At 55.7% G+C, this 26,178-nt stretch overlaps 11 protein-coding genes across 11 annotated transcripts; 8 read left to right on the forward strand and 3 right to left on the reverse strand.

Moving 5' to 3' along the window:
- Window positions 1-1,078: 1,078 nt before the first annotated feature.
- On the reverse strand, window positions 1,079-2,014 carry IWZ02DRAFT_88185 (uncharacterized protein). Its single transcript, XM_066771367.1, has one exon. It carries the CDS (start codon window positions 1,901-1,903, stop codon window positions 1,289-1,291), a length of 615 nt encoding a protein of 204 aa, XP_066619022.1. The 5' UTR covers window positions 1,904-2,014; the 3' UTR covers window positions 1,079-1,288.
- A 1,382-nt stretch (window positions 2,015-3,396) lies between these two features.
- On the forward strand, window positions 3,397-6,001 carry IWZ02DRAFT_88189 (uncharacterized protein). The gene is made up of 2 exons (XM_066771368.1): window positions 3,397-4,758; window positions 4,809-6,001. Exons 1-2 carry the CDS (start codon window positions 3,570-3,572, stop codon window positions 5,744-5,746), a joined length of 2,127 nt encoding a protein of 708 aa, XP_066619023.1. The 5' UTR covers window positions 3,397-3,569; the 3' UTR covers window positions 5,747-6,001.
- A 1,229-nt stretch (window positions 6,002-7,230) lies between these two features.
- On the forward strand, window positions 7,231-9,711 carry IWZ02DRAFT_88251 (uncharacterized protein). The gene is made up of 3 exons (XM_066771370.1): window positions 7,231-7,493; window positions 7,622-7,698; window positions 7,799-9,711. Exons 1-3 carry the CDS (start codon window positions 7,313-7,315, stop codon window positions 9,572-9,574), a joined length of 2,034 nt encoding a protein of 677 aa, XP_066619024.1. The 5' UTR covers window positions 7,231-7,312; the 3' UTR covers window positions 9,575-9,711.
- A 90-nt stretch (window positions 9,712-9,801) lies between these two features.
- On the reverse strand, window positions 9,802-11,249 carry IWZ02DRAFT_426314 (brix domain-containing protein c). The gene is made up of 2 exons (XM_066765904.1): window positions 11,035-11,249; window positions 9,802-10,985 (listed from the first exon to the last, which is right to left on the reverse strand). The coding sequence occupies exons 1-2, from the start codon at window positions 11,224-11,226 to the stop codon at window positions 9,849-9,851; spliced, it is 1,329 nt and encodes a 442-aa protein (XP_066619025.1). The 5' UTR covers window positions 11,227-11,249; the 3' UTR covers window positions 9,802-9,848.
- Window positions 11,250-11,357: 108 nt separating this feature from the next.
- On the forward strand, window positions 11,358-13,105 carry IWZ02DRAFT_461901 (ATP-dependent rRNA helicase RRP3). Its single transcript, XM_066768247.1, has one exon. It carries the CDS (start codon window positions 11,382-11,384, stop codon window positions 12,861-12,863), a length of 1,482 nt encoding a protein of 493 aa, XP_066619026.1. The 5' UTR covers window positions 11,358-11,381; the 3' UTR covers window positions 12,864-13,105.
- Window positions 13,106-13,377: 272 nt separating this feature from the next.
- On the forward strand, window positions 13,378-16,097 carry IWZ02DRAFT_384588 (eukaryotic translation initiation factor-like protein 3 subunit 8; the record flags this gene model as incomplete). The annotated part of the gene is made up of 4 exons (XM_066765346.1): window positions 13,378-13,711; window positions 13,768-14,377; window positions 14,425-14,791; window positions 14,841-16,097. 4 exons carry the CDS (start codon window positions 13,378-13,380, stop codon window positions 16,095-16,097), a joined length of 2,568 nt encoding a protein of 855 aa, XP_066619027.1.
- Window positions 16,098-16,234: 137 nt separating this feature from the next.
- On the reverse strand, window positions 16,235-17,088 carry IWZ02DRAFT_385057 (EAP30 family protein; the record flags this gene model as incomplete). The annotated part of the gene is made up of 2 exons (XM_066765374.1): window positions 16,235-16,562; window positions 16,613-17,088. 2 exons carry the CDS (start codon window positions 17,086-17,088, stop codon window positions 16,235-16,237), a joined length of 804 nt encoding a protein of 267 aa, XP_066619028.1.
- A 281-nt stretch (window positions 17,089-17,369) lies between these two features.
- Window positions 17,370-18,753, forward strand: IWZ02DRAFT_493949 (60S ribosomal protein uL30; the record flags this gene model as incomplete). The annotated part of the gene is made up of 3 exons (XM_066769976.1): window positions 17,370-17,386; window positions 17,833-17,944; window positions 18,127-18,753. The coding sequence occupies 3 exons, from the start codon at window positions 17,370-17,372 to the stop codon at window positions 18,751-18,753; spliced, it is 756 nt and encodes a 251-aa protein (XP_066619029.1).
- Window positions 18,754-18,895: 142 nt separating this feature from the next.
- Window positions 18,896-19,708, forward strand: IWZ02DRAFT_88463 (uncharacterized protein). The gene is made up of 2 exons (XM_066771372.1): window positions 18,896-19,114; window positions 19,240-19,708. The coding sequence occupies exons 1-2, from the start codon at window positions 19,038-19,040 to the stop codon at window positions 19,616-19,618; spliced, it is 456 nt and encodes a 151-aa protein (XP_066619030.1). The 5' UTR covers window positions 18,896-19,037; the 3' UTR covers window positions 19,619-19,708.
- A 2,663-nt stretch (window positions 19,709-22,371) lies between these two features.
- Window positions 22,372-22,962, forward strand: IWZ02DRAFT_436521 (uncharacterized protein; the record flags this gene model as incomplete). The annotated part of the gene is made up of 1 exon (XM_066766537.1): window positions 22,372-22,962. The coding sequence occupies one exon, from the start codon at window positions 22,372-22,374 to the stop codon at window positions 22,960-22,962; it is 591 nt and encodes a 196-aa protein (XP_066619031.1).
- Window positions 22,963-23,283: 321 nt separating this feature from the next.
- On the forward strand, window positions 23,284-25,228 carry IWZ02DRAFT_88336 (uncharacterized protein). Its single transcript, XM_066771371.1, has 3 exons — window positions 23,284-23,557; window positions 23,606-24,116; window positions 24,171-25,228. The coding sequence occupies exons 2-3, from the start codon at window positions 23,653-23,655 to the stop codon at window positions 25,072-25,074; spliced, it is 1,368 nt and encodes a 455-aa protein (XP_066619032.1). The 5' UTR covers window positions 23,284-23,557; window positions 23,606-23,652; the 3' UTR covers window positions 25,075-25,228.
- Window positions 25,229-26,178: the final 950 nt, after the last annotated feature.

Here is a 26,178-nt window from a genome sequence, read left to right on the forward strand (position 1 = left end):
GTATGTGTCTGGCTTTCGATTCACATGAACTGAAAAAATTTTTAAAAAAAAAAAAAAAAAAAAGTTTACCTGCGTGTTCTGGCGTTGTGCGTGCCTACATACCCAGGGTCCTCCCGCCAACTGACCCCTCTCCTGCTTGTCTCCATGAACCAACCACACACACCGTTTCCTCTCGCCAAATGGTCCCGTATTTCCGCGAAAGAAGCAGTCTCCGCAAAAGGGCGCGCGCAAGCAGGTCTACCATCAACAATCCAAGACTCATCGTTTCCGAGACACGTATTAATGACAGAAGGGAGAGAAGAGGGTGCAATTCGAACGAATATGCCTTGAATTGAAAAGAAACATGAGGGTTGAATTAAGGATGGCTTGGGTCCTGTCGTCGTGAGAGGGCGGCATCTGTAACCTGGCAAGAGAGTATCGACGCGTGGAGCGAGCGTACTCGCCGATACAGGCTGATGGGACCTATGTGGTAAATCACTTTTTGTCCCAGGTGTTTGTCTCTTGTTGTGCAAAGGTGCCAGATTCGGGGGGGAGAAGGGGGGGCTCGATGTGTTAGCAAACCCCCTGTGCCCCGGTTGCTGGTATTTTGATGACAGCTCTGCGTGTCGAATGACCGACACTATTGCATATTGAAAGATTCAATGGATACTGGATTGCGGAGGATAGGGCGCGCGGCATGCAATCGCCACAGCTCGCCGAAGCTCTATGCCAACTGCATTCGCCGAAAGGGTTCAAGTGGTAAAGCTCGTCGAAATCTTCAAGAAGCGGACATGGCTTCTGCTGGCTTGGGGGGTGGCGGTCTTGAATAACCTGCAGCATTATACATGTCTCAAGGTGGCGGGCGAGCAGTGCTGCGCTCGTGGCCATTCGCTGGGCAAGCAAGCCTTGATTTAGAAAAGTCTCATCGACGATTCCGCGAAGCCGTGTCCGGCCGCGATCGAGAGGAGCGGTGTCCAGAACGCCGACGAAAGACAATGGATTCTGGAGTTGGAAATGATGATGCTGCCTACGCAAGTTGGCACCGTTCGGACAGCAGGTATCAGAGACCTGAGCGAACCCACCGTACTCGTTGAAGCGGCCTCGCCACCAAACCGTCGCCGGACTTGGTTGTGGGTCCTTCGTCGCCTGTTCTCCGCAGAGCAAACAACGTTGCAGGCGTTCTTCATCGTCGCGGAGACGTTGCGTCACTGCGTAGAGTCTGGGCGCGCAGCCTCGAAGACGTCAGAGCGTGCCGCGTGAGCATGCAGCAGCAGTAGCAGCAGTAGCAGCAGCAGCAGTGTGTCACAACTCATTGAGTAGCAACGTGCGCAATCACCATCAACTCGGAACGCATGACACCACTCCTGCCTTTTTCGGTTGCCCCGCATGATGATGGTCGGCGAAGAAGAAGGGGGAAACGAGAAAAATTCTGCGGCCGAGGAAAGTCCCGTGCGTACGTGCGTGATACGATGTTGAGCGCGTGGTGGCGCGGATAAATTACGATATCAGCAGAACGATGGAGAAGGAAACCAAAAAAAAAAAAAAAAAAAAAAAAACCAAGGAGTGAAAAGTCAGAAAAGAGATATAGGAGAAAGCACAAAGGTTCGGAACAAAACTGGGGCACAAGGGCAACGTGATTTGGAGTGGTTTGCGGGGGCGAGGGGCAATGACGTGCAGAGGTGGATGCCTGAGCCTGAGCACACAACGATCGTTGTGAGGTGTGGGTGTTGGCAAGGAAGGGAGCACCGATGGGGATCGTGATGATGATGGTGGGGAGAATGAAAGCTTGTTTGGACCAAGGGTTTTGGAGGAACGCACGAATGACGGAAGAAGTTGCGTGGGCAGAGGTATGTATGCGCAGGGCAGAAGACAAGGCTGGCTGGACGTGGTGGCGTTTGCATGCCAGAGCGCGGAAAGGGTTCATTCAGATTCGTTTTTCTCTTTATTTTTTTTTTTTTTTTTCACTCTCGTGCTCGCTCTTTTGCGTCGCAGAGTTGCAGCGTCGGACAGCGCGTGGGAAGCGTGATGTCTCACGATCAGACACAGACGCAAAGTCAGGGTCCAGAAGGGCGAAGCGTCACGTAACTGGAACTGGACCAGAGAGTGACGGAAGCGAGGAGGCGATTGACGTGGATGGTGGTTATGGATGACGCGTGATTGGCCAAGGCAGGTGGAGTTTGGTGGAGGAGAGGAAGCAGGAAGAATGCAAGGGGGACGCAGGGCCGACGGGCGCCAAGGGCAGGGAAGAAGTACGGCCAGCGTGGCCCATGTAATGTGTAATGTAGGTAGTACAGCACAACGCAGGCGTTGCCCAGCTGGTGAGGTCGCGCAGATGAGATGGGACATGGCACGATGCGGTGCAGGCAGCCTCATCACTCACACCGCTCATCTTTGGGTCGTGACTGGGTAGGTGGGGCCGCAAGAGATGAGTCGACTGAACAGAACCTAAGCCATGAAAGACAGCAAGCTGGGCTGATGGCTACACACGCGGGACAGACACAGTGTCCATGACAGGGCAGATGACGGCGCATCGATGACTCCTAGTGGTAGTGGTAGTGGTAGTGGTAGTGCTAGTAGTGGTGGTAGTGGTAGGTGTTCCCTCTGATGAATTAATTATTGGACTGCAACCATGATGGAGGGAGGTTTGCATGTGCATCATGCTAGTGCCGCCTGATTGGCTCATTTTGTGGCTGGTCCGCGGTCCCGACATGCAGCCTTAATTTTGGATCAACGGGCGACTTTTTTTTTTTTTTTTTTTCTCGTTCTGCTCGTTCTCCTCCCTTTTCGCCAACGGCCTTGGATCTCAACAGTAAGAGGGAGTAAATAATGGATAGCTCGAGCAAACAATAATCCAAGTCGAGGCAATCAATGGAATGGAGGGGCGACTCGCGCGCCTAAAGCAGGCCACCGACCCCTGTTTACCGCTTGCCCCTTTTGGTCCTAGCGTCTCAAGGGCAGCCCTCACAAAATGTTCGACCACCTCTCGCTCGTCCCTCGTCTCTCTCCAACATCGCCATTCCACACCAGACAACGAAGTCGCCCTATCACAACCACTTTTTACTTCCACAAATTTAACAAAAACCACCAATTTCGTCGAGAACAATGCCGCAGGCTGTCGCTGAGCTGTAAATCCCCCGCTGGAGGGTGCGCGTCCTGGTGCGCCCTCCAGTCCCGGCAGCCCATCGAGAATCACATCTACTCTACGACGATCCTCAGCTCCGATTGCTTCAAGCAACCCGCTTGAAGTCCATTCGCATCCAGCAGAATCACTTGCACTGCATCCCGGAGCTCCACGAGTACAGCGGCAAAACTTCACTGCCCGCCTTCCCTGACGGGCTCGACGACTCCACGACCTGAATCTCCGCCCCTCAGGCTCCTTCAGGTCCCACAGATTACAAAACGAATCATCAGCATCGTCCGAAGACGAAGACACTCGACACTTGACTTGCTGCACCCGATACCCCCTCTCAACCTCACTCTTCCCCGGCGCCTCCTCTTACCCTTTTTATCCCTTGTGGCTACCCCTCAATCCACGACAGCTATCAACCAACTACAACCACAATAATTGAATCGATCAATCTCGACGCAAAATGGCATCCGCACGTGCCGCAAGAACTATGCCAGAGAGCGGCTCAGCCGGCCTCCTGGCCAGCAACCACCAGCCTACCCCTGCAAAGGCAAGCAGCCAGTCGCCATCCAAGCAGACTGCGCAAAACAACATCTCGAGCAATGGAATCCAGCCAAACACTAGTGATGGCTCAGACAATGACCAAGACCAAGGCAAAGACGAGGACGACGGAGCGGATGAAGCGGATGCTGAGGAAGACGAAGGAAGGAGGATTGCCCCGTCTGGTGGCTCTGGCTTGGGCCAAGGGAAGCGCCCTGCCATCCGCATCGACTCTGTCGACATGAGTCGGGAAGAAGACCGCGAGGCGGGTTCAATCCAACAAGACGGGCTCATGCCAGGCCCCAACAAGAAGCGTACCTTTAGCTCAACTAGCATCCTGTCCAATCTAGAGAGCCATGATGGCGAAGATGGGCAGCGGGATGCCGACTACCCTCGCAAGAAGATGGCCCGTACGCTCGGCGAAGATGAAAATGGTCTCATGGCCTACGAAGGCGAGCAAAATGACAGCCTGGCTCCCGTTCCTGAGCACGTACTCGACTCCTCCGACGATGACGAGATTTACAAGGCTGTCGAGGACATTGACCCGTCAGACAATGACGAGTACATTGACGAGACTCTAGAAGAAAAGGCTCTTCGCAAGGCCTTCAAGAATTCCTCGGACGACGAGAGCGACTTTGGCGAAATTGATGGAGAAGGCCCAGACGTCTCCATGTTGATTCAAAATGGCTTGATTGACGATGACTTTTTTACCATTGACGACGACTCTGTCTCGGCATTTGCTACTTCTTACTGGGACGATGGTTGGCCCGTCCACAACGAAGAAAACGGCAACGAACTAAACCCTGAAGACAAGCCAACGACCAGACGTGTCAGGTTCGACGATCAAGTTCACACAGTCTCTGATATTGACAGCGACGAAACCTCATCCGAGGACCTCAACAGCTACTGGCCTGACTTGTTCCAGAACGATCCCCTCGTTTTTCGAGCCAGCAATGACCCAGAGAATGTACTCGATGACGCTGCTAGTGACAGCGAACGGTCGTACTGGGACTGGGGAGACGACAAGGACAAGCTTAGCGACTGGGACGATGACCAAGATGAGAATGCAGAGTCAGACTCGGAGTCAGAGGCTGGCTCTAGTGGCTATGAGAGTAGGGTCCAGAGTTTCCTTGTTTGTAGATGCACGCTGACACTGTCGAAGCCGACGAAGGGGACACTACTGATGAAGAACTCCCGCCGCCGCCAACCATTACCACGCCGGCCCGTATTCATCGTGACTCAACCTCTTCTGCCAGCAGCGCCACCCCGAAGCCGCTCCCGCGCACCAGAAAGATGCTGCCTCCAAAGAAGCCCAATAAGCGCAAAGGCCCCATGCGTGGCTTTTTCGCAGTTGACCCCAAGAGGGCCTTGGCTTACATTGATGGCACTGGCAAGCGCATGGTGCTCATTCCGGGGCGTGTCAGGGACGGCTCGTCCTGGGCGGTCAGCACTGCCAGTAGCACGGCCAACAACAGCCCCAGGAGCCAGCTGATGAATGCGGATGAAAGCGAGTTCAGTGACGCCAACCACCAAAGCTTGTCAGACCTGATGGCCCTCGGTGGCTTTTTTGGTACAGACCTGGACCTGGCCCTGTCCATGTCCAACCAGTGGTCGGTCATGGGTGAAGATGATCTCATTGACGAAGATTTTGATGAAGACGACGACGACGACGATGACATGGAAGACATGCTCGACGTTGCGGACTTTATTGATTTTGGCCAGAGTGATAGCGAGGACGCCGACGAGACGGACGCCCCTACTGACGGCTCTCCCACCAAGGCTCATGCTGGACACACTCCTGCTAAGTCAGCCGCCCATGAAATGAGTGAGAAGATGCTCCAACACTTTGATCGCGGCAACGTCACGTCTTTCCGCCGAAATCAGAATCGCTACCGCGACATTGCTCGCCTCCCTGACGACCCTGCCATGCGCGCTTCTGCCTCCCGTCCTGTGCGAACCGGCGCCTCTGCCGACGCAATCATTACGCCCATGCGAAAGAAGAAGCGTGCCAAGGATCCGGACACCCTTCAGCCGCGCGCCAGCCCTCTTGCCAGAAAGTCTGGTCCCATTGCGGGAACCTTTGGCCCTCGCCGTGTCTAGCTTTGGACACTGGCATCCTACTATGATTCTGGAGTTGGGGAGCAGGGCTCTCTTGGCGCTGGTTCTTAACCATTCGAGTCCGGGACGAAGTGGTTTTCGTTTCGCGTCTTTGTTGGTTAAGAGCTAGCGTGGTTTGTTTGACAGGACGCCATCTACATAGGAGCGGGCCCTATGCTCGGGATGGCGAGGCACATATCAAGCCACGCAATGTTCCTGATGACGTTACGACGTTACGGTCTGGGAGCGCGGCGCATCACAACGTTTTTGGAACCTTTCCTCGATACCACGTACCACTCTTTCCTTGATCCTTTTTTTCGAATCGAAGCAGGACTCTTGCCACAGCAAACCATGGTAACGTCTTGGGCAGCGGCAGCGGCAACACCAAAGAGTGGTTCCAGGAACTCGAATCTTTGTCTCCTAAGGCCTAATCTCTCCGATTGAACACAGCCTGCGAGTCGTTGCGCGCGCATCATGTACGATAGGACGACCGGACTAAAAGGCCTGCCTTAATGTCTTCTTTCAATCGCCTACGCTACACACCTGGCCTGCTTGTCCGGCTGCTGCTTTTACCTTTTGCTCCAACTTTTTCCTTCGTCTCTTTCAATCGCCGTTCCCTTTTCCCTTCGCCGTTTTCACGTCTTTTGAGGAGTCTATTTCGATGGATCGTTTCGTTTTTCTGGATCGTCGAGGCGCGATGTGACAAGATTACTCTTTTGTTCAGGGGATCTCTGAATAGGTGGGGTATCTGGACCGGATGGAAAGGTGTCGTGCTCTTTCAATGACTGATGGATGGGTGATCAAAAGCTTTTTCCTCCTTCTTTGGTTTTGGCGCTTCGTGACAGTTTCGTGCATTCCCCTTTGCGCTTTCCTACAACAGTAGTAATCAAACTCTGGTTCATCTAACTGTGCTCTGTAATGTGATGTATATACCTCAAATGCAGACTGATCACCGGTGGAGGCTGTCAGCAAGCCATCCATATGTACTCTGGAAAACTCCTCCAGCGGACCGTCTTCGAAGGGCCCCTTCGATTCAGTTACAGCCCGAGACCTCACGAACAGGTTCTTTGATCACCAGGATGCTAGCGCCTTGGCGGTTCGCGGGCGGCTGAGTCATCTGGGATAGCCGACGACGGACGATGTCCGTGATGCTCTGCCCAACATCTACACATTCAAATCAACGCTCGACTTTGAAAAAAGAGGTCATTGGGTGCAGCTTGAAGTCGCTTTTACGGAGAGATTCTTGGAAATCATAAACTTGATCCAACTCCTGAGAGCGCTAGAGCAAGAGGGAAAGAGAAAAAAAGAAGAAAAAGCTGCTCCTAGCCCGATTTTTCCAACAAATCCGAGAAGAGCTCAAACCATCTATTACGGGCACATCGACACTTCGATAACACACCATTAAAGCAGCATGGACTGAATATTTCTCCTGGCATCCCTCCCGCCAACTAGACTTCCCCTTCGCCACCCAATCTGGCCGGCCAGCCGTCTATCACCAACACGATCCCAGGACCCAAGATCGGATTCATTCTCAGTCAGCAAATCGGCGAGTAAGGAAAGTAAGGGAGCATGAGTCTCACACGCATCGCGCGCGTCAAGCGACTGAATCGGCCGCTGCTCGTCACCTTTGATGCGTACGGCACGCTGTACCGGCCGCGCGCGCCGATCGCTCTCATGTACGAGGCCGTGGCCAAAGAGCATGGGATGCTTATACAGGGGACGAATGAGCTAAACGAAGCGTTTATGACAGGTGAGTCTGCCGTCGTCTATTTATTCATGTGTTTGGCTCTTGGTCTATTTTTTTCGCCGTTGCGCGTCCAAAGTGTTGATAAGATTTGTGAGGATGAGATGACTGATGATTGGTGTGGTGTGGTACAGTCTTGCGGAATCATATGAGTAGATATCCGAACTACGGCAAGCATGTTTTGAGCTCGCCAGACGAATGGTGGAAAAAGGTCAGTACCTTCATTCCCCCCCAATTTGCAAAAATCATCGGTCCAATCGTTTGCTACCCTCATGCTCTTTTCGAAACCAACTCGCTGATAAAGATGGCAGGTCATCAACGAGACGTTCACAGCCTGCGCAGTCCCAGGGCAAAAGGTGCCTCGTCATCTCGCCCCAGATCTCATCAATCGCTTCTCCGGATCCGCGTTTTACCACTACATGAGGTCGGCCCCGTCGACCATCAAAACACTGCGCAACATCGAAGCCAACTCCGACTACCCCGTTATCATCGGCGTGATATCAAACTCCGATCCACGCATCGCATCTATCCTGCGCTCCTTTGGCTTCAGCGTCGGCGACGACAAGCCGGTGCGCAACACTCGTCCCGTTTTCGAATCTCAAGAAGATAAAACCTTGCCGCAAGAGGACCAAGAGGAGCTGCATCAGCAAGATCGACCCCCGCTCATCGACCGCGCCAAGCGGCCCGACTTTGACTTTGTGCTGGCAAGCTACGACGCCGAGTACGAAAAGCCGAAGCGCGAGATCTTTGCGCTGGCCGAGCGCTACGCGGCCGACGTAATGCGGCAGCTGCCGGCGCCGGCGGCGCACGACAGCCTGGACTACCCGTGGCCGTACCCTTTCCACCGGCTGCACGTGGGCGACGACATTTTCAAGGATGCAGTCGCGGCGGCGAACGCGGGGTGGAAGTCGCTGGTGTTTGAAGACCGCGAATTCCTGAAGAATCTTCCGCCAAACGAGAAGGACGCGCTGAGTCGTGTGCAGGCGCCGCGCTGCCACGATTTGCTGCGCGGCGTCCAGAAGGTGATGAATGAGCAGCAGTGGTGCGAGCTTCACAGCGTGCGAGTGGAGATGAGCGAGGACTCGAAGGAGGCGCGGGAGAAGCGAGCGGCGGAAGCGAGGCGAATAGAGAAGCAGGAGCAGAAGAAGCTGCATTTGGATCCGGAGAAGCTGGCCGCGCACTACGAGCGCATGGTTGCTGAGCAAACAAGCGCCAGCACGCCTGAGAAGCTTGGTGTCAGGCAGATTGACAATTCCACGCCGCTAACCACCTCGCAACAACAACAACAACAACAACCGGCGCGCTCTGAGGCCAAATCTATTCGTCCGTCGTCCAATTCGCCCTCGTCTTCGTTCTCGTCCTCCTCCTCCTCCTCCTCCTCCTCCTCAAAGCCATCAGAAAAACTATCTCCCCGTGCTACAGCCCTCAAAATCTTCGACAACAGCATCGAGTGGCGTACCGCAGGCTTCATGAACAACCTTACCAACGCCAATACGTCCTTCCTGCGGCCCTCAAACCTTCAAGACATGCGCAAACAACGCGAAAAAGCCCAAGGCGAGAAACCAGAACAGCAAATCACGCGGTCCCCTGAGGTGCGAGAGCAGCGCGCGCTGCAGCGAAAGCGCGGCAAACTGCTCAAGCGGCTGAAAGACATGGGCAACGTCCCGATCAGCGTGCCCAACAGCGCCATCGCGATTTACAACGTGGAGAAGAGGCGGAGCGTGGCTGAGATGGAGGCCAGGAAGAAGCAGAGGCGTGAAGAGCGGGCTAGGCTCAGGGCCGAGTTGAGAGGTGAGGCTGGTGGAGAGGAGGAGGAGGAGGAGGAGGAGAAGGAGGAGAAGGAGGAGGAGAACGACGACGACGCCAACGAGCTATTGGGCGAGGAGGACGGAGAAGCAAGGGAGTGGGATGACTTTGGGAGTGTGTTTGAGCACACTGAACCATTGGAGGATGATGGTGGTGGTGGTGGTGACGGTGGTGCGGCGAGGAAAGTGGAGGAGCTGGAGACGTCTTCTGCTGCAGATAGCACACCGAGTCCTCCACTAGACGTGGGCGATGGGACTAAGAAGATAGATTCTAGCGGATGAAGAACTGAATCCGTTGTAGTAAGTCAGCAGAAGAATAAATGCATGGGATAGAACGAAGTCAGATACGGGCACTCTCCTATCATGTCATTGTCCTCCTATTTAATTTCATGGCGTTGGGAGAGACGGGCTAGATTGATCAAGTGGGTTGGAAAGGTTTGGGTGATGCAGGGTGACCTTTGGAACATTTCATGGAGGTAAGCCAAAAGAACAGCAGAGGCAGTCAGTGGATTTACAGAAATATACTTTTGATTGAAAAAAAAAAAGTTGGCATGAGCTACCTTCCACCATCCACCATCTCCTCGCCCTCCAAGCCCTCGCTATCCCACTCGTCCCCTTCACTATCCACGTCCATGTCTTCGCCCTCTTCACTCTCACTGACCTCTTCGCCCTTCTTTCTCCGCTCCTCCTTCTCTTTCTTCTTCCTCTCCACATTCTCCCGCTGCACGCGCTTCCTCTCCTCCTTCTCCTTGCGCCGGCTGTCCCACATCTTATCCATGGCACGAACCTCCTCGGCCGTCTTGGAGATGTGTTCATGCCACATGACCTTGCCGCCACACAGACCCTCCTCAACCTTTTGCAGCCGCAGAGTCATGCGCGGGCCCAGCTCGACTAGCTTGATAGCCTTCTTCTCCACGCTGGTCCGAATGTTTGGCGCTTTCGACGCATTCTCCGCCGCAGCGGCAGCGGCAGCCGCACGCTGCTTCTCCTTGCGATTCAATACCTTGCGCGTCGTCTCGAGCACCTCGACCTCGGCGTCCGTCTCAACCTCGGTCTCGCTCGCGCTGGTGTAGCCGCCGGCGCCCGTGTCGGCGTCCGGGTCCAGCAGGTAGTCGGCAGCGTCCTCGAGGCGGCCCAGGTTGGGCAGGCCGCGGTGCTTGGCGTCGCGCGTGGCGCGGTCGAGGCGGCGCAGCGAGCGCGGCACGTCCTTGCGGACGTGCTTGCTCGTGATGGCGTAGTGCCGGAATAGGATCATGTAGGCGTTGGGGTCGGACGGGTCGGGCACGCGGTTGAGCAGGAGGACGCGGCGGATCGAGGTGAGCGGCGTGGCGGCGGGCGAGATGGGCGGGAAGAGCGATTGGAACATGGTGGTCGTGAGGGCTTCGAGGTGCTTGGGGATGGGGTTGGTGGCCGAGGGCGCCGTGGCGGTTTGCGAGGATGTGAAGTTGTTCATGACGAGCAGCGGCGCCGTGTGGTACTCGTGGCCGCCGGTGATGGGGTGCTTTTGCGCGCGCTGAATGTCCTTGCATAACGAATATTTCTCGACACGAAAATGCAGTGTAGGTCCGCGAGGACTCTTTGCCAGCCGCAGGTTTGTGTTGCCCGATGTCGATTTGGAGAAGAGGAGGAGATGTGTTACGCCCAGCGGGCCTGCCATAGTCGTATAGTCGCGGAGCTTGTTCGATTTCCGTTCCTATCGACATGTTAGTTGTGGAATTGAAAGCTGGAACAGTGTTGCTTACCTTCAATCGAGCCGCCGTGTTTGGCTCCATGACCAGTCTCACGTCCTTGACCAGTTGCGACACGCTGGGTCCGACTTCTCCTGCTCCCACTCGGATGACCATGCTCCTGGGGCTGCCATCGTTGGCCTGGATAGCCGCCTTGGGCTTGTTGGCGCCTGCGTGCGTCCTCTTCTTGGTCCTCCTTTTTACCATTTTGGTCGGATGGGGTTGTTTGGTGTTGCCGTCGCCTCGAAACGCGACGGAGCTTGTGAAAAATACTTATCGATAACCACTTTTTTCTGGCCTGCCGATCGCTCATCCTGGCAGTTCGCGCCAACGCCACGACCTACCACTTACAACACACAAAAATGCCCGCCGTCAAAAAGCGCAAGCTCGATCCCGAGCAGGCAGCTGCGAAATCCAAGTCAATCAAGCCAAACACCTCCTCCGAGCCCATCCCGAAGAAGAAGAGCGCTCCTGTCGAACCCGTTGCCGACGATGCGCAAAGCGAGAGCGAAGAATCGCAATCCCAAAGCGAGGGCCCGAACGGCGAGGACAGCCAGCCCAAGAAGACTTTCCGCGATCTCGGAATCATAGAAGAGCTATGCAACAGTTGCGAGGCACTGGGATACAAGCACCCTACGGCGGTCCAGGCTGAATCCATCCCGCTCGCCCTCCAGGGCCACGATCTGATCGGACTGGCTGAGACAGGATCCGGAAAGACGGCCGCTTTTGCGCTGCCCATTCTACAAGATCTCATGGAGAGGCAACAGAAGCTGTTTGGACTGGTTCTCGCACCAACTCGCGAATTGGCCTACCAAATTTCGCAGCAGTTTGAGGCGCTTGGCAGTCTGATTGGCGTCAAGTGCGCCGTTTTGGTTGGAGGCATGGACATGACGCCTCAGCAAATTGCACTGGGCAAGAATCCGCACATTATCGTTGCGACCCCGGGTCGTCTGTTGGACCACCTGGAAAACACCAAGGGCTTCTCGCTCAAGCATCTCAAGTACCTTGTCATGGACGAAGCCGACAGGCTGCTCGACCTCGACTTTGGTCCCATCCTCGACAAGATCCTCAAAGTACTGCCCAAGGAGGGAAGAAGAACGTATCTTTTCTCGGCCACCATAAGCTCCAAGGTCGAGAGCTTGCAGCGCGCTAGTTTGAGCAACCCTCTCAAGGTCTCCATCTCGAGCTCCTCCCACCAAACCGTGTCTACACTGATTCAACGGTACCTCTTCATCCCCCACAAGCACAAGGACCTCTACCTCATTCACCTCCTCAACGATATGATTGGTCACCCCACTATCATCTTCACCCGCACGGTCAACGAGACGCAAAGAATCGCTATCCTGTTGCGCACGCTCGGCTTTGGCGCCATCCCGCTCCACGGCCAACTCTCGCAGTCTGCGCGTCTGGGCGCGCTTGGAAAGTTCCGCAGCAAGTCCCGCGACATCCTCGTCGCTACCGATGTTGCGGCTCGTGGTCTAGATATCCCCAGCGTTTCCTACGTCATCAACTACGACCTGCCCCCTGACTCCAAGACGTACGTCCACCGTGTCGGCCGCACGGCGCGTGCCGGCAAGTCGGGTAAGGCGCTGTCCTTGGTCACACAGTACGACGTGGAGATCTGGCTGCGGATTGAGAACGCGCTGAGCAAGAAACTGGAAGAGGAGCCGGTGGTCAAGGACGAGGTCATGGTGCTGAGTGACAGGGTAGGCGAGGCACAAAGGATGGCCATTAGGGAGATGAAGGACCTGCACGACAACAGGGGCAAGAAGGGCAGTGTGTTGCGCGGACGGAGGGGCGCTGGGAAGAGGGGTCGTGATGACATGGATAAGGAGGAGGGTTGACCAAGGAATGGAAAAAAAGAGTTGGCTTTGTTGGCGCGGGGAGTTTTCTTCCGTTTGCATTTTTCGCATGATTTCATTAGATACCGTTGCCTGTCACCATTTGAGAAGAGGTATGGACATTTGTCACCGTGTTGCTGAATTGAAGTGGTATTGCTGGTAAAGATTTGTTTAGCAGGCTGTGTAACAACAAGTCGCAGGAATAGGTCAATGAAGGACAAAAGAATCGACGGCTTGCATCCAGATCTTCGAAATGCTTCCTGCTTCTCGCCACACTGCAACTCCAACTGATAAACAATGGAGAGTTGCTACCGGGAGCGTGGATTATCTAAGGTTGTCAGCCATTTACCCTTTTGGGCTTAGCGCTAGGGTCAATGAAAATGCGGTGCGTTCGCTTCAACACGAAATGCTGCTATCGGGCTTTCACAAGGCAAAATAGTCCCCGCGACTCCCACACGCGCCACCCCACTCATCACCCAACCTCAGTCGACTCGCCGGATCCTCGCCAACCACAACCATGTCGTCTCGTTTCTTTGCCGGCGACAGCTCGTCCGAGTCGTCTTCCGAGGAGGAGGAGCTCTATGGCGACGAGGAGGAGGAACAAAGCGAAGAGGAATCGAGCTCTGAAGAGGAAGAGGACAGCGAGGAGGATGAGTCCAGCGACGAGGAAGGTGGCCGCGTTGGAGCATCCAAGTTCTTGAAGGACGTCTCCGATGAGTCGGACTCTGAGGATGAGGAGCGGGTGACGGTCGTCAAGAGCGCAAAGGACAAGCGTTTCGAGGAGCTCGAAGGCACCATCCGGTTGATTGAGAATGCGGAAAAGATTAATGACTGGGCAGTCATTTCGACGGGTTTGTGATGCGACAAGCTGGATGGATGGACGGCAGCGATACTAACTGCGCTGCAGAGTTCGACAAGATGAACCGCCAGGTCCCCGCGCTCGTTAGGCAAAACGATGGCAAGACTCCCAAGGTGTACGTCAAGGCCATTTCGGACCTCGAGACCAAGATGCTGGAGACGATTGAGAAGCAAAAGGTCACGCCCAAGAAGATGAACGCAACCATGACGCGTGGTCTCAACGCCGTCCGCCAGCGCATGCGCAAGCTCAAGCAGGACTATGCCAAGGAGATTGAACAATTCAGGGCCGACCCGGACAAGTTTATGGAGGAGGACACCGTCGAGGAGGCCACCCCGACCCCCAAGAAGTCGAAAAAGGCGGCTCTGCTGGCCCCGGCCGACGACAAGGACGCCGACGATGACGGCTTTACGATGGTTGGTGCCGGCGGCAAGGCTATGACCTACACTCCCGAGAGCATCCTTAAGCACCTCCGAACTATTGTCGAGGCCCGTGGTCGCAAGAACACGGACCGCCTCGAGCAGATTCGCACCATGGAGAAGCTTGTTGATGTCGCCAACACCGACTACCAAAAAGTTCGCGTTCTGCTCACCCTGATTCCCACGCGTTTCGATCTGACCTCTGGCTCTGGTAACCAAATGGCCCAGGATCAATGGAAGAGGTTCGTCTTGAGAAATCACTTGTAAGACGAGTGCTAACGAGCTACAGCGCCGAGAGCGAGTTCAAGGAGCTACTCCTGACCCTTGAAAACAACCGCGACATCATTGTCATTGAGGGTGCCGAGGAGTGGGAAGACGACGACAAGCAGCCTGTCATCAAGGAAGGCGAGGTCTTCAGGGTTCCCGGTAGCATCGTGTCTTTCATCGAGCGTCTGGACGACGAGCTCACCCGCGCATTGCAACACATCGACCCTCACACTGCCGAGTACGTCGAGAGGCTCACGGATGAGACCGCTCTCTACAGCAGCATCGTTCGCGCCCAGCTCTACGTCGAGGAGATTAAGAAGACGCACCAGGGTCCCCAGGAGAGTGTTAACCGCATTATCATGCGCCGTCTGGAGCACGTCTACTTCAAGGTAAAGAGCAAACAGGAGTCTGTGGTTGTTAATGTGCTAACTCTTCCAGCCTTCCCAAGTCGTCACCATCCTCGAAGAAAACTCCTGGAAGACGATTCCTTCGCAGCTCGACTCGGTGGTCACGCCGCGCGCAAACGCTTCCGATATTACTAACCTTCTCGCCACCCTCTGCTCGTACCTCTTCCAGCACAGCGAGGGCATCATCAGGGCTAGAGCGATGCTTTGCCAAATTTACTTTTTGGCGCTGCATGACCACTACTACAAGGCCCGTGACATGATGCTCATGTCCCACCTTCAGGAGACGATTTCGAACTTTGACGTCAACACTCAGATCCTTTTCAACAGGACACTAGTCCAGGTTGGTCTCTGCGCCTTCCGTGCTGGTCTCATCTATGAGGCCCAAAACTCGCTCCAGGAAATCTGCGGTAGCAACAGGCAAAAGGAGCTGCTGGCGCAGGGTCTGCAGATGCAGAGATACTCCCAGATCTCGCCCGAGCAAGAGCGGTTGGAGAGGCAGCGCCAGCTTCCTTTCCACATGCACATCAACCTGGAGCTTCTGGAGTGCGTCTACTTGACGTGCTCCATGCTTCTCGAGATCCCGCTGCTCGCCCAGGTCGGCTCGTCGCCCGATGTGCGGAAGAAGGTCATCAGCAAGACTTTCCGCAGGCTCTTAGAGTACCACGAGAGGCAAATCTTCACCGGTCCTCCTGAGAACACTCGCGACCACGTCATGCAAGCCTCCAAGGCACTGGCTGCCGGCGAGTGGAAGAAGGCCGTCGACCTCATCAGCGCCATCAAGATTTGGGACCTCATGGCCCAGTCGGACAAGATCAAGGTCATGCTCGCCGAGCAAATCCAGGAGGAGGGTCTCAGGACTTACCTCTTCACCTACGCCCCCTTTTACGACACCCTCTCCATCAAGACGCTCGCCTCTATGTTTGAGCTGTCTGAGCGCAAGGTCGCTGCCGTCGTCAGCAAGATGATCTCCCACGAGGAGCTTGCTGCCGCCCTCGACCAGGTCAACAACGCCATCATCTTCCGCAAGGGTGTCGAGCTCTCGCGCCTGCAGAGCCTCGCCCTCACCCTTAGCGACAAGGCCAGCGGTCTCATCGAGGCAAACGAAAAGACGCTGGAGCAGCGGACACAGGGCATGGCAAATGCTTTCGAGAGGCAGGGTGGCCAAGGCGGTCGGGGCGGCCGTGCAGGCCAGCGCGGTGGTCGCGGTCGTGGCAGGGGTGGTCTTGGTGGTGGAACCCGGGGCGGTCAATTCACTGGCGGTGCATTGGGAAGGGCGATTCAGGCTTAGACACGAGGAGGAATGCGCTTCTGACCTTCATTCAGGATTCATGCAGGTTTTCTAACGGCTCATGGGAGATGCAAGCAAGGCATCGCGCTAGCTCGATGGGTATCATAAAAGTGCTAGTAGACCAAATGGCCAATTCTTCATGCAACTTCTTCGCCTGCCGCTGCATCGTGTATAAATGTTGGTGACCAATACTCGGTTTCTTCTGTTTGTTTGTCCACCCAGACCAGCGAGTCGGTCATGAGGTCGTCCATGATGGCCATGCATCTTGCTCGCTCCCAGCCCAGGTTGATTTGCAACATCGATACCGTCACGTACCCCAGCACTTGTATGGCTTCGAGGACCGCCGACTGATCAGTGTTCAGCTCCTTTGGCACTGATCGAATCATTTGCTTGTGGCCCAATTTCATAATTGTAAAGCCCGAACCCAGCGGCTCCAACGACTTGACGGCGCGCAAAATGTCGTCACTGTAGGATGATGAGCATTCGCAAATGTAGTCGTTGATTGTACTACGTACTCTGAGACTTCCATGCCGCCACCAATGCCTCTGCCCTTTTGTACCCTCTGCCGGACCTCGAGCAACGCAATCATGCCTCCATTCTCCGCCCGCGTTTCGCGGCACACCTCGACAACGCGGACGGCCAGCTCAAAGTAAAAGTCGTTGACGCTGCCTCCTAGCATCTGTGCCCAAAAGCTGCCGCCCCCTCCCGACTTGTTCCCGCCGTCGCCTCTACGGTTCGACGATGCTAGCGGATCCACGCCGATGGCGTTGCACATGCGGGCAAACTCGGCGCGGAAGGTGGGGTTGGAGCGGATATCTTTGGCGTGTGTGATGCTGAATTGGTGGAGGAGCGACTGGAATACGGAGAGCTGAGTTTGCAGCGATTGCAGGTGCTGTGCGCGCATGTTGGTGCCGTGCGAGGCATATTGGGCTTGGGTGATGCGGTGTTGGTCAAAGGCGGAGAGGCCGACGCCGCGGCGGTTGGAGGACATGGTGCACGTCTGGGCAAACGAAAGACAGTGCAATGGAATATTGTGATCGAGCTTCGAGGGCTGGGACGTGGAGAAGAGCAAGCGACGATTGATGGTGCTGCAGATGTCGTCCAGCTTGCGCCTGGAGTAGCAGCACCGGCAGATCCATGCGCTCGGACCATCCAAGCCGCAGACCGCCTTCGCTAAGGGCACCACACCTTATCCAAATTTCGCCGTCCTCTACTTTTTTCCTCCACGCCTCACGACTAACTCACCAGCAGCACCGCCGGCAACCCGTCAAAATGGTCACCGTCAAGTCGTACGTCTACCTCTACTCGTCGCGTTGAATCCAAGACGAGAACGCAGCTGGTTCGGCCTTTCCTGCTGGAGAATACTGTCGCGACAGTACCAGCTCGATACACACTCCTGGGCCATGGTCCTCCTCTGACCATGATCTTCGCATGGCGGTTGAGAATGCATGGCTAGGGCATTGGGGTTGAAGGTTTCTTCTCCCTGAAACGGAATTGCCGCCGTAGCTAAGCTGGGTAAAACCACGCTGTCCCTACGCGCGCGCATCCTCTCTCGAGCTCTGCTCGGGGTCTTGTCGCTTGGGGGTAATCCCTGCCGCGGTTCGCGAGGTTCCTCATCGATCAAAATCCTCCATCGAGTCCATCTCCAGTCGGGAATGCCGCACTTGCTGCAGTTCTCGTCTGGGAGCGCTCTGCTCACCAAAAGGCCAGCCTGCTGACATGTCGGTTCATGTAGCACCATCCCCACCAAGGACCAGGTCCTCGTCCCTGAGACGCTTCTCAAGAAGCGCAAGACCCAGCAGAAGGACCAGGAGGCCCGTGCTGCCGACCTCCAGAAGAAGCGTGAGGTCAGTACAGTCTTTTTTCCTCTGCGATGGAGAAGCAGCCTGGATGATGCAAACTACCAACTGAGATGACTAGACCCTCGGGTCAATGCTGTCTCCAAGTTAACCATCTTTCGGGACTGACAATGGCTGATTCTCCGGAGCCCGCTGTGTTGTCTAGAAGGTTCAGACTAACATTGCAACAGGCCAACAAGAAGAAGCGTGAGGTCATCTTCAAGCGCGCCGAGTCCTACGTCAAGGAGTACCGTGATGCCGAGCGCGAGAAGGTCCGCCTCGCTCGCGTTGCCAAGCAGGAGGGCTCTTTCTACGTCCCTGCTGAGCCCAAGCTCGTCTTCGTGACCCGCATCAAGGGTATCAACAAGATCGACCCCAAGAAGCGCAAGACCCTCCAGCTTCTCCGTCTTCTCCAGATCAACAACGGTGTCTTCGTCAAGCTCACCAAGGCCACCCTGGAGATGCTCAAGATCGTCGAGCCCTACATCGCCTACGGTTACCCCAACCTCAAGTCCGTCCGTGAGCTCATCTACAAGCGCGGTTACGGCAAGGTCAACAAGCAGCGCATCCCGCTGACCGACAACGCCATCATCGAGGAGAACCTCGGCCAGTACGGCATCGTCTGCATTGAGGACCTGATCCACGAGATCTACACCGTCGGCCCCAACTTCAAGCAGGCCTGCAACTTCCTCTGGCCCTTCAAGCTCTCCAACCCCACTGGTGGCTTCCGTCCCCGCAAGTTCAAGCACTTCGTCGAGGGCGGTGACCTTGGCAACCGTGAGGACCACATCAACGCCCTCATCCGCCAGATGAACTAAGCGCGGGAGCTGCTACGGCATGCTGCTGCGTGGTGGGCAATCAAAAAAAGGTGTTTTGACTGGGATGGGTTACGACTGGCAAGGCTAAGGCGTCTTCGTATCGTAGGGTAGCTGGCTAAATACCATGGGAGCCGCTGAGCCACTCATCCTTTATTGGCGTCTGGAGTACCGCGAATCGAGTGGTTCTACCTTCTTCATGTTCAATTCGCCCAAATTCTTCACTGTGACACGGCTGATGGCTGTTGTACCTGCGCACCAATTTCCGCGTCCATCGACCTATTGTGATGCCGCCCTTCCAATGTCCAGACCTTCTCTCCCCTTCGTCCCACCGCGCTCAACAATCAGCAAAAACGACGTACAGGTATGACAGCCAAACACTATCTGTTTTATCTCCCCTGAGTTTTTGTCCAAACCCCCTTGCGGCTTGTCATCCTATGCTCCCCTACACTCGCTAATTTGGCACTCATTCCCTTCACTGAATCACAGTGCCAGCAGGCCCCTTTGGAACCCTTTCTCGGTTCGCCACTCATTTCTCTCATTTCTCTTCGTAGCTTTCCCATCTGGTGCGTCTATTCTCCACTCCGAATTCAAAGGGTTACCACAAGCACAGCGACGGCCAATGAATTCACAATCGGCTCGGCATGCCTTTTCTGTTGGTAGAGTTGACACAGTCGATGTGAAGACCGATGGAGACGGGAAGGACGACCATGGAGAAGGACAGATTAAGAACAAGAGCGAGTATATTCCCAGCCCGAGCAGTCTTAGGGGTAGCATGGCACTGCAGGGAGAGAAACCCTCTTACCCATCAATCCATCCATCCATCCAACAAGCCCTTCAACCTCTCCTTCCTTCTGACCTACTCTGAAGTCCCAACCCCATCCGACGTCTTGCTTGTCGCCTTACAAAGCAGCAGTAGCACATCACCACCACCATCACCACCATCCTATGTAACCAGACCAAAACTCACCTGGCCCGCCCACTTACCATCTTCACTATTATACTGTACATCCACCCGATGCAGCGGAACATGCCGCGGGCTTTCTTTTCATAGCAGCCAGTCAGCGAATGCGGCGGCGGCGGCGGCGGCGGCGGCGATGCGCAAGTAAGCAAGCACGCGCACGTTGCAGCTGGCATGGCATGGCGTGAACGGATGGATGGATGGGTGTAGATATGCAGGTGCAGCACGGTTGCATGTAGCTAGCGAGTGAGCAGCGAACTGGGTGGCTAGACGAATGGGTTGAGCGGCGGCGGCCAGCTGGTTGGGGTCGGGGTACGGTAGGTAGGGGCTGGATTGCCTTTCCGGATGAAGTGGGTCGCACATCATCACATCCATGTGGTGGTGGGTGCCGGCAATTGTTGACGGGAAACGAGCGTGCGTGCGCGCAAGCAAGCAAGCAAGCAAGCAAGCAAGCAAGCAAGCAAGAAAGCCTCTTAGGCCTCCCCGGCAAATGAAGACAAGTTGCAGAGGCTGATTACCTAGCAAGGACGGCAAAGAGAAAGCGCGCAGTGTGTACGAGATGGAAAGGCTGGGATTAGGAAGCATGAGAGACGAGATGCACACAGCGAGCGGGGAGAAGAACGTGGTGGGCAACATCGACGGGACGGATGCGGGAGGCAGTGCGGCCACGTCCGTCCGTCCGTCCGCCGCCGGAAGCGAGGTCAGGACAGGACAGGACAGGTCAGGACTAGTAAGAGACGGAGGTAACCGAGAGCGGACAAGGGGTCTTTTGAAGATGTTGACATGTTCTTCCAGACACGCAGCCAGGGCAAGGCTGGCGAGTGGTTGGCACGGAAGTGTCTCTTTTAGAGTACCTAGGCGCACGGGCGGGGAGGATATCTTTGGCAGGGCGAAATACGAAGCGCGGTTCAGCGGGGAAAAAAAGGTGGCAGTGAGTTATTCGCGACGCGCTGCCTTGGTCGCCGATCACGAGCGAGAATGGTCTAGGACCACAGGACTGCGGGAGAGAAGGGGAAGAAAGGAATCAGCCGCTGTGAAGTGAGGTCATCTGCTGCCAAGGGCAGATGGTGTGGATAGGTGACTTTGTGGACATCCTCGGGGCTGACTGGATGGCGGTATGCAGGAGAGGATGAGTGATGAGTTCGGCGGGTGGAGGGATACATCCAGGCTTTTTTTTTTTTTTTTTTTTTCGCGGTTGTAGACAGCCAGTCGGCTTGGAGGCGCGACTAACTTGGGCCAAGACAGTGACGATACGAATGTCGTCCTAATAGTGTGGCCGCCTGGAAGACTAAGTCGCCGGCACAGACAAATATCAGCTGCACGCCGTGGCGCTTGTGAGTGGTGAGAGAGCAGGAAGCAAGCACATGGCCGGCGGGGTTTGTCGGGTGTCCGGGTCCAGTAGGATCTGGACTCGGAGCGCGCAATGACGTCGGAGAAGAGGGGGACAATGCGACGGAAGATGCCTGGTGTTGGTTCTGATGACGGGCTGGCGCCGACGGTCTGTCAGATGGATGGTTGCAAAGTGATGATGTCGTCGAGGTGGGTAAGGTAGGTAGATACTAGATTGGGTACCAGTCGTGGAGCACTACAGCACAGCACAACCCGCGCGTGGCAAATGTTTTTTGTCCGCAATAATTGATGATGGATGAAATGGCACGCTATCAGTTACTAATTTGTAATTGTTCTCTCTCGCATGCTTTCACTCCCTGGCCACCTCGCCGGGGCGCCAGGCATGCTCTGTCTGAGACGGGCTGCGGTGATTAGGTCAGTCTGCCATGCGTCGAACTGAGCACGGCCGTGGGCAGAGGGAGACAGCCACAGCGCTTGAACGCGTCCCCTTGAATATCCACGTGTTGAGGAGGGAATACTGTGTCTTGTGTCGCTCAGTGATTGCTCATCAATCAGTCTCTCGAATCACGGGCAAAACGCTATCGAAATAATGGTAGCAGCGTTTGGCCCGTGTCAGGAGTGATAATCCGACGCCCAGACGTGTCCCGCAGGATCCTCATGTGTCCCGCAGGATCCTCATGCCGCATACGCAGGGCAGGGCCTGTGGAATTTTTGAGAGAATGAGTGACCTGAGCTGAGGCAACGGGGAATCGTTGGTGCACGTGCAAAGGCCAACCGGAAACGCTGAGGGAATGGAGGCGCAGCATGGCAGGCAGACAGGCCGTTAAGTTGTCCTTTGACGTTGACGCCGCCGTGCAGAAAGAATCAACAAGATGACCACGGCCGCGTCAGTCTTGGCAATACATTGTCAACGCTGCGTACAAGACTGTACCTACTTACGTGCCAGTCCCGGTCCCCTTCCCTTGGTCGCGAGGCCAGGAATGAAACCTGTCTCAGCCGGCGCAAGGTCGAGGCCAGCGAGCGTTGGTCAGACGCGGCGTGGCTCAGCGACACAGAACACTCACTGCACGGTTGCCACCACCTCACGACGCGATCGTGACGGGCGCCATGGATCTCGAGTGTGACGACGTCCAAGGGGCTCTGCCGGCTGCTCGTCCAAAACTGCATTGATTGATTGCGCCCGCTGCCCTTGGCTTGACACAGCCAGGCCAGGAGCAACTAAGCAATTTCGCCGCCAGCCCTCCAGGGCCACGGGCAGAGTCGCGGATAAAATTATACATGACACTTGACTCGTTCGGCTGGCTGGTTTAATGCCAGAGAGCGCGCGGTTCGTGGCGTTGGGTTGGCTGCCCGGATTTGTTCTCGCTTCTCTCACCACCCACCCAAGCACTTGCCCTCGCCCTCGCCCTCGCCCTCCTCCTCCGCCGCCGCCGCCGCCGCCCCGACTCTTCCGTCCGGCTGTCTCCCTTCTCCACCCATCTCATCCTCCACCCACCCACCTTCTCTCTCTCACTCTCTCGCTCAACCCCCTCTTCTCCTCCCTCTCCCCAACCATCTCCTCCTTGCGCCGCCCAAACACTCGATACAAGCGCCCTGGCCACAGCGCTCCCCTTCCTCCGTCCCCACCACCGCCTGTGAGTCTGCTCACCGTCCCTGGCCCCGACGCTGCCTCGGACCGCCGACAAGGGCCCCGTGCTGCGAAAAAGTTACAAGTCCTGCTTCCGTCCCCCATCTGTCGCGGCCATCGACTCGCATCCTTCTCCATCCCCTCTCCCTGCCGTGGCTCGAGATCTGGCATCGTGAGAATCATCTGCCCGAATTCTGTGCCCTGCACCGACTTCAGCGGAATCTTCTCCAAGCCACGGTTTTCTCTCCCGTCGCTTGACCGACCGACCGACTGACCGACCGACCGACCGGTTGCACCTTCTTCTTTTTTTTTTCTGCCTGACGCTGCAGCAACACAAACGCTTCGCCATCATCCAGTTTCGATCGCCTTGAAACGCATCTTCCAGCAATTTCAGCAAGCGGTCTGCTTTGTTGCAGTCCGGCTTCATCGAAAAGGCGGTCGAGAAAAGGGCTACCCACGACGAGCTATTTACTTAGAATCGTCCCGGCCTACCCACCGACATTCTGCCCCCCCAAGACAACAATCCGCCGGTCTTGTCAAGAAAAATACCTCAGCATCGTTGTCTTTGGATCCGTGCCCGTCAAGGATCGACTGCTGTTTGGTCTCGGTTTTCCCACACGCAACTCCCTTGTGAGCTCAACTTCAACAACAATAAACGGACCACTGGTCGACATCCGCGCATAGATCGGCTCGCTCTACTCCTCCGCTTATCCTACCCAAACATCGACAACTTGCCAGTCTTCGCCACACATTTTTCAACCAACCCGTAATTCACACCCGCGCATGAGACACCGTTACTAGATTCGCTTGTCAGGGTCGTTTCCAGAGCTTTTGCTCAAAGTCCGCTTCGGTCGGAAACAAAAGAAACGGTCAGTTTGGTCCAAATCGCCGCCAGACTATATCTGACTGTCTCGGAGTGTCAGCGCACCGTTTCTTTTATTTCACTGCGCCTGTTCAGTCCAGGATGCCCTCCTTCTTCCGTCCTTCCATGCCGCGGCACCTTCCGCTGTCGCCGCCGGAGTTCGTTCCAAGCTACAACGCCAACAACGGTTGTGGAAATATTCAGTACCAGCAGCAACAGTACTCCGCCCGGCCTGGCATTGGTAACCACGAGGAGCACCGCTACGACTATTCAGACAGCTACGGCCACCCTCCCGGCATGGCTCCCCAGCACATGGCTTTCCCCCAGCACGCGGGGTATCATAATGCGAACACGTCTACCTTCCAGCCTCCTCCATACTATGAGTCTGTTGGCGCCCCAATCCTACCTCTTCCTATGCCCGAAATGAACATGCAGCGTTCGATGCAGGAGCAGCCTCGCGTGGACATGACCATGAAGGAAGAAAAGCCCGTTGGTGGCGTCAGCGCGAAACTCGACTATGAAATGGAGACCATGACGGACTTCGTGTCTGAAATGGCACAGGGAATGTATGATCTGCTCAAGTCCCCAATCTGCCTCGCAGATATTGACCTCATGCGAAGCATTCAACCAGGTCGCCAGTCGCCTCCGTCTTTTAGGAAGTGGGTTCACCAGGTCCTCTGTGCGACCCGCTTGCCCTCGGCTACGATCATGCTGAGCCTCAACTACTTGTCGATTCGCATGGACATGCTTTCGACTGGTGCGCCGCTCAAGGGACCCGACTCTCAAATCTATCGTCTTCTGACGACGGCTTTGATGTTGGGTAGCAAGTTCCTCGACGACAACACGTTCATCAACCGTTCTTGGTCCGAGGTCAGCGGCATCAATGTTGTTGAGCTCAACCATCTGGAGCGCGACTGGCTTGAGAAGCTCGGCTTCAACCTGCACCGCCAGCCGAACGAACCTCGTGGTTTCAACTCTTGGAACGAGCACTGGAAGGAATTCGAGACCCGCGCGGCCGCCCGCGTCGCCAACCAGACGAAGCTTGCTCCAATCGACACCAGGGTTCACCACAACATGAACCGTTTACGTTCGCTCCCGAAGCTGCCGTCTCCCGTCCAGTCGACGTATGCCAAGTCCCTGTCTTCCTGCGAGCCTTTGTCGCAGCATGGTACGCCTGGTTACGCCCAGCACGACCCTTGGGGCGTGTCTCGCAGCACGACCGAGCGCTCTCCTTCGTCTGCGCCGCACACTGGACCTACGACTCCAGAGTACTACGGCGGACCTGGAACCTGGGCACCGCCCGAGGGTTACACGCGTCGCAGCGTCTTCGGTTTCCCTCCCTACCACCACCAGCTGCCCAGCCCGCAGGAGCAGGCTCCGCTCTTCACCCCGTCGGCGTACACCCCCGTTTACGGCCACCACATGTGGAGCGGCCACGGGGTCGGCTGCACCTGCATGTACTGCGCCCGCCAGCACCCGCCTTACTTTATGGCTACTGGCTTCCCTCAGTCTGTGGCCGGCTGATGCACCAAAGACACATGGTGCGCCGGGTTTCCGCAGCATGGGCTGTCTGACTCTTGACTGCTGTCAATAGGCTTCAGACTTGTTTCGCATTGCTTTCGCAGCGAATTGGCATTGAAAAAGTTTTGGGGGATTGTTTTCAAAAGCTTGCGCATTTTCTCTTCTCTCCTACCCCGGTCTCCTCCCTGTCGATACCGAGATTCTGGTTTCTTTGTTTTTGACGACGGCACGCTTGCGCAGATGCAGCTTTTCCTTCCACTCCTCTTCGACACCGGCGCCTCGACACCGGATTTGCTTTAACGATTACGGCATGCGCATCCCCCCAAATTGCTCTCTGGCTTGCGTAGATTTCATTGGGATGGCTAGGGTTTTTTTGTTTTTGCCTGTTGAGTTGCGATTAGACCATACGGGCTCGGGTTGGGGAACAACACTGTTGAACGGGGTGTTGGTGGTTGGGTGGGCTCTTGCCGCGACGGGGCTTTTTCGGTTGCACTACGCGGGTTGAAAATTCTGCTCTTTATGCCGCGCCTGCCGGGCTCGTGGATCAGCCAGGTCCCTCCTTTCCGTCGACAAGTCGGCAATCACCGCGCTGGCTCTCTTACTGGCTTTTCCGGTCCATCTTCCGCGTCTTGGGTCCCCGTGGTTCTTTCAGAGTCCTTCACCATTCCTTCCTCTGGCCGCGCTTCTTTCTCTTCTTCCTTCTGGCAATATCCGGTTTTGTTTTGTTTCTTCCTTTGGCTCCCACCTCTGGTCTCACCGGCGATGGTCAGCCATTTTTTTTCCACCTTCACCACCCGCACACGCCTCTCGCCGTTTGCACAGCACGAGCATTCCCAAATTTGACGACTTTCGATTCCCTCGACGGCTTGCCTGCCAGCGTGGCGCCACTTGCGCCAGTCATCCAGCATGCTTGCTGGGTTTGCCTCGACTTCACTCTTCTCTTCTATAACACACTAATGGCATTCGGATTGATTCGTTTTTCTTTTTGTTTCGTGACTTTTTTCTCGCTTGTTGGTTGCTAAACACACCGTGGGATAGCTCGAAGGGTTTTGGTGGAACTGTCGCCGCTTTCTGCTCTCTTCTGTTCTTTGCATACATTATACCACC

The sequence above is a fragment of the Phyllosticta citriasiana genome (genome assembly GCF_038021145.1).
Source record: "Phyllosticta citriasiana strain CBS 120426 chromosome Unknown IWZ02scaffold_15, whole genome shotgun sequence".
NCBI lineage: Eukaryota > Fungi > Ascomycota > Dothideomycetes > Botryosphaeriales > Phyllostictaceae > Phyllosticta > Phyllosticta citriasiana.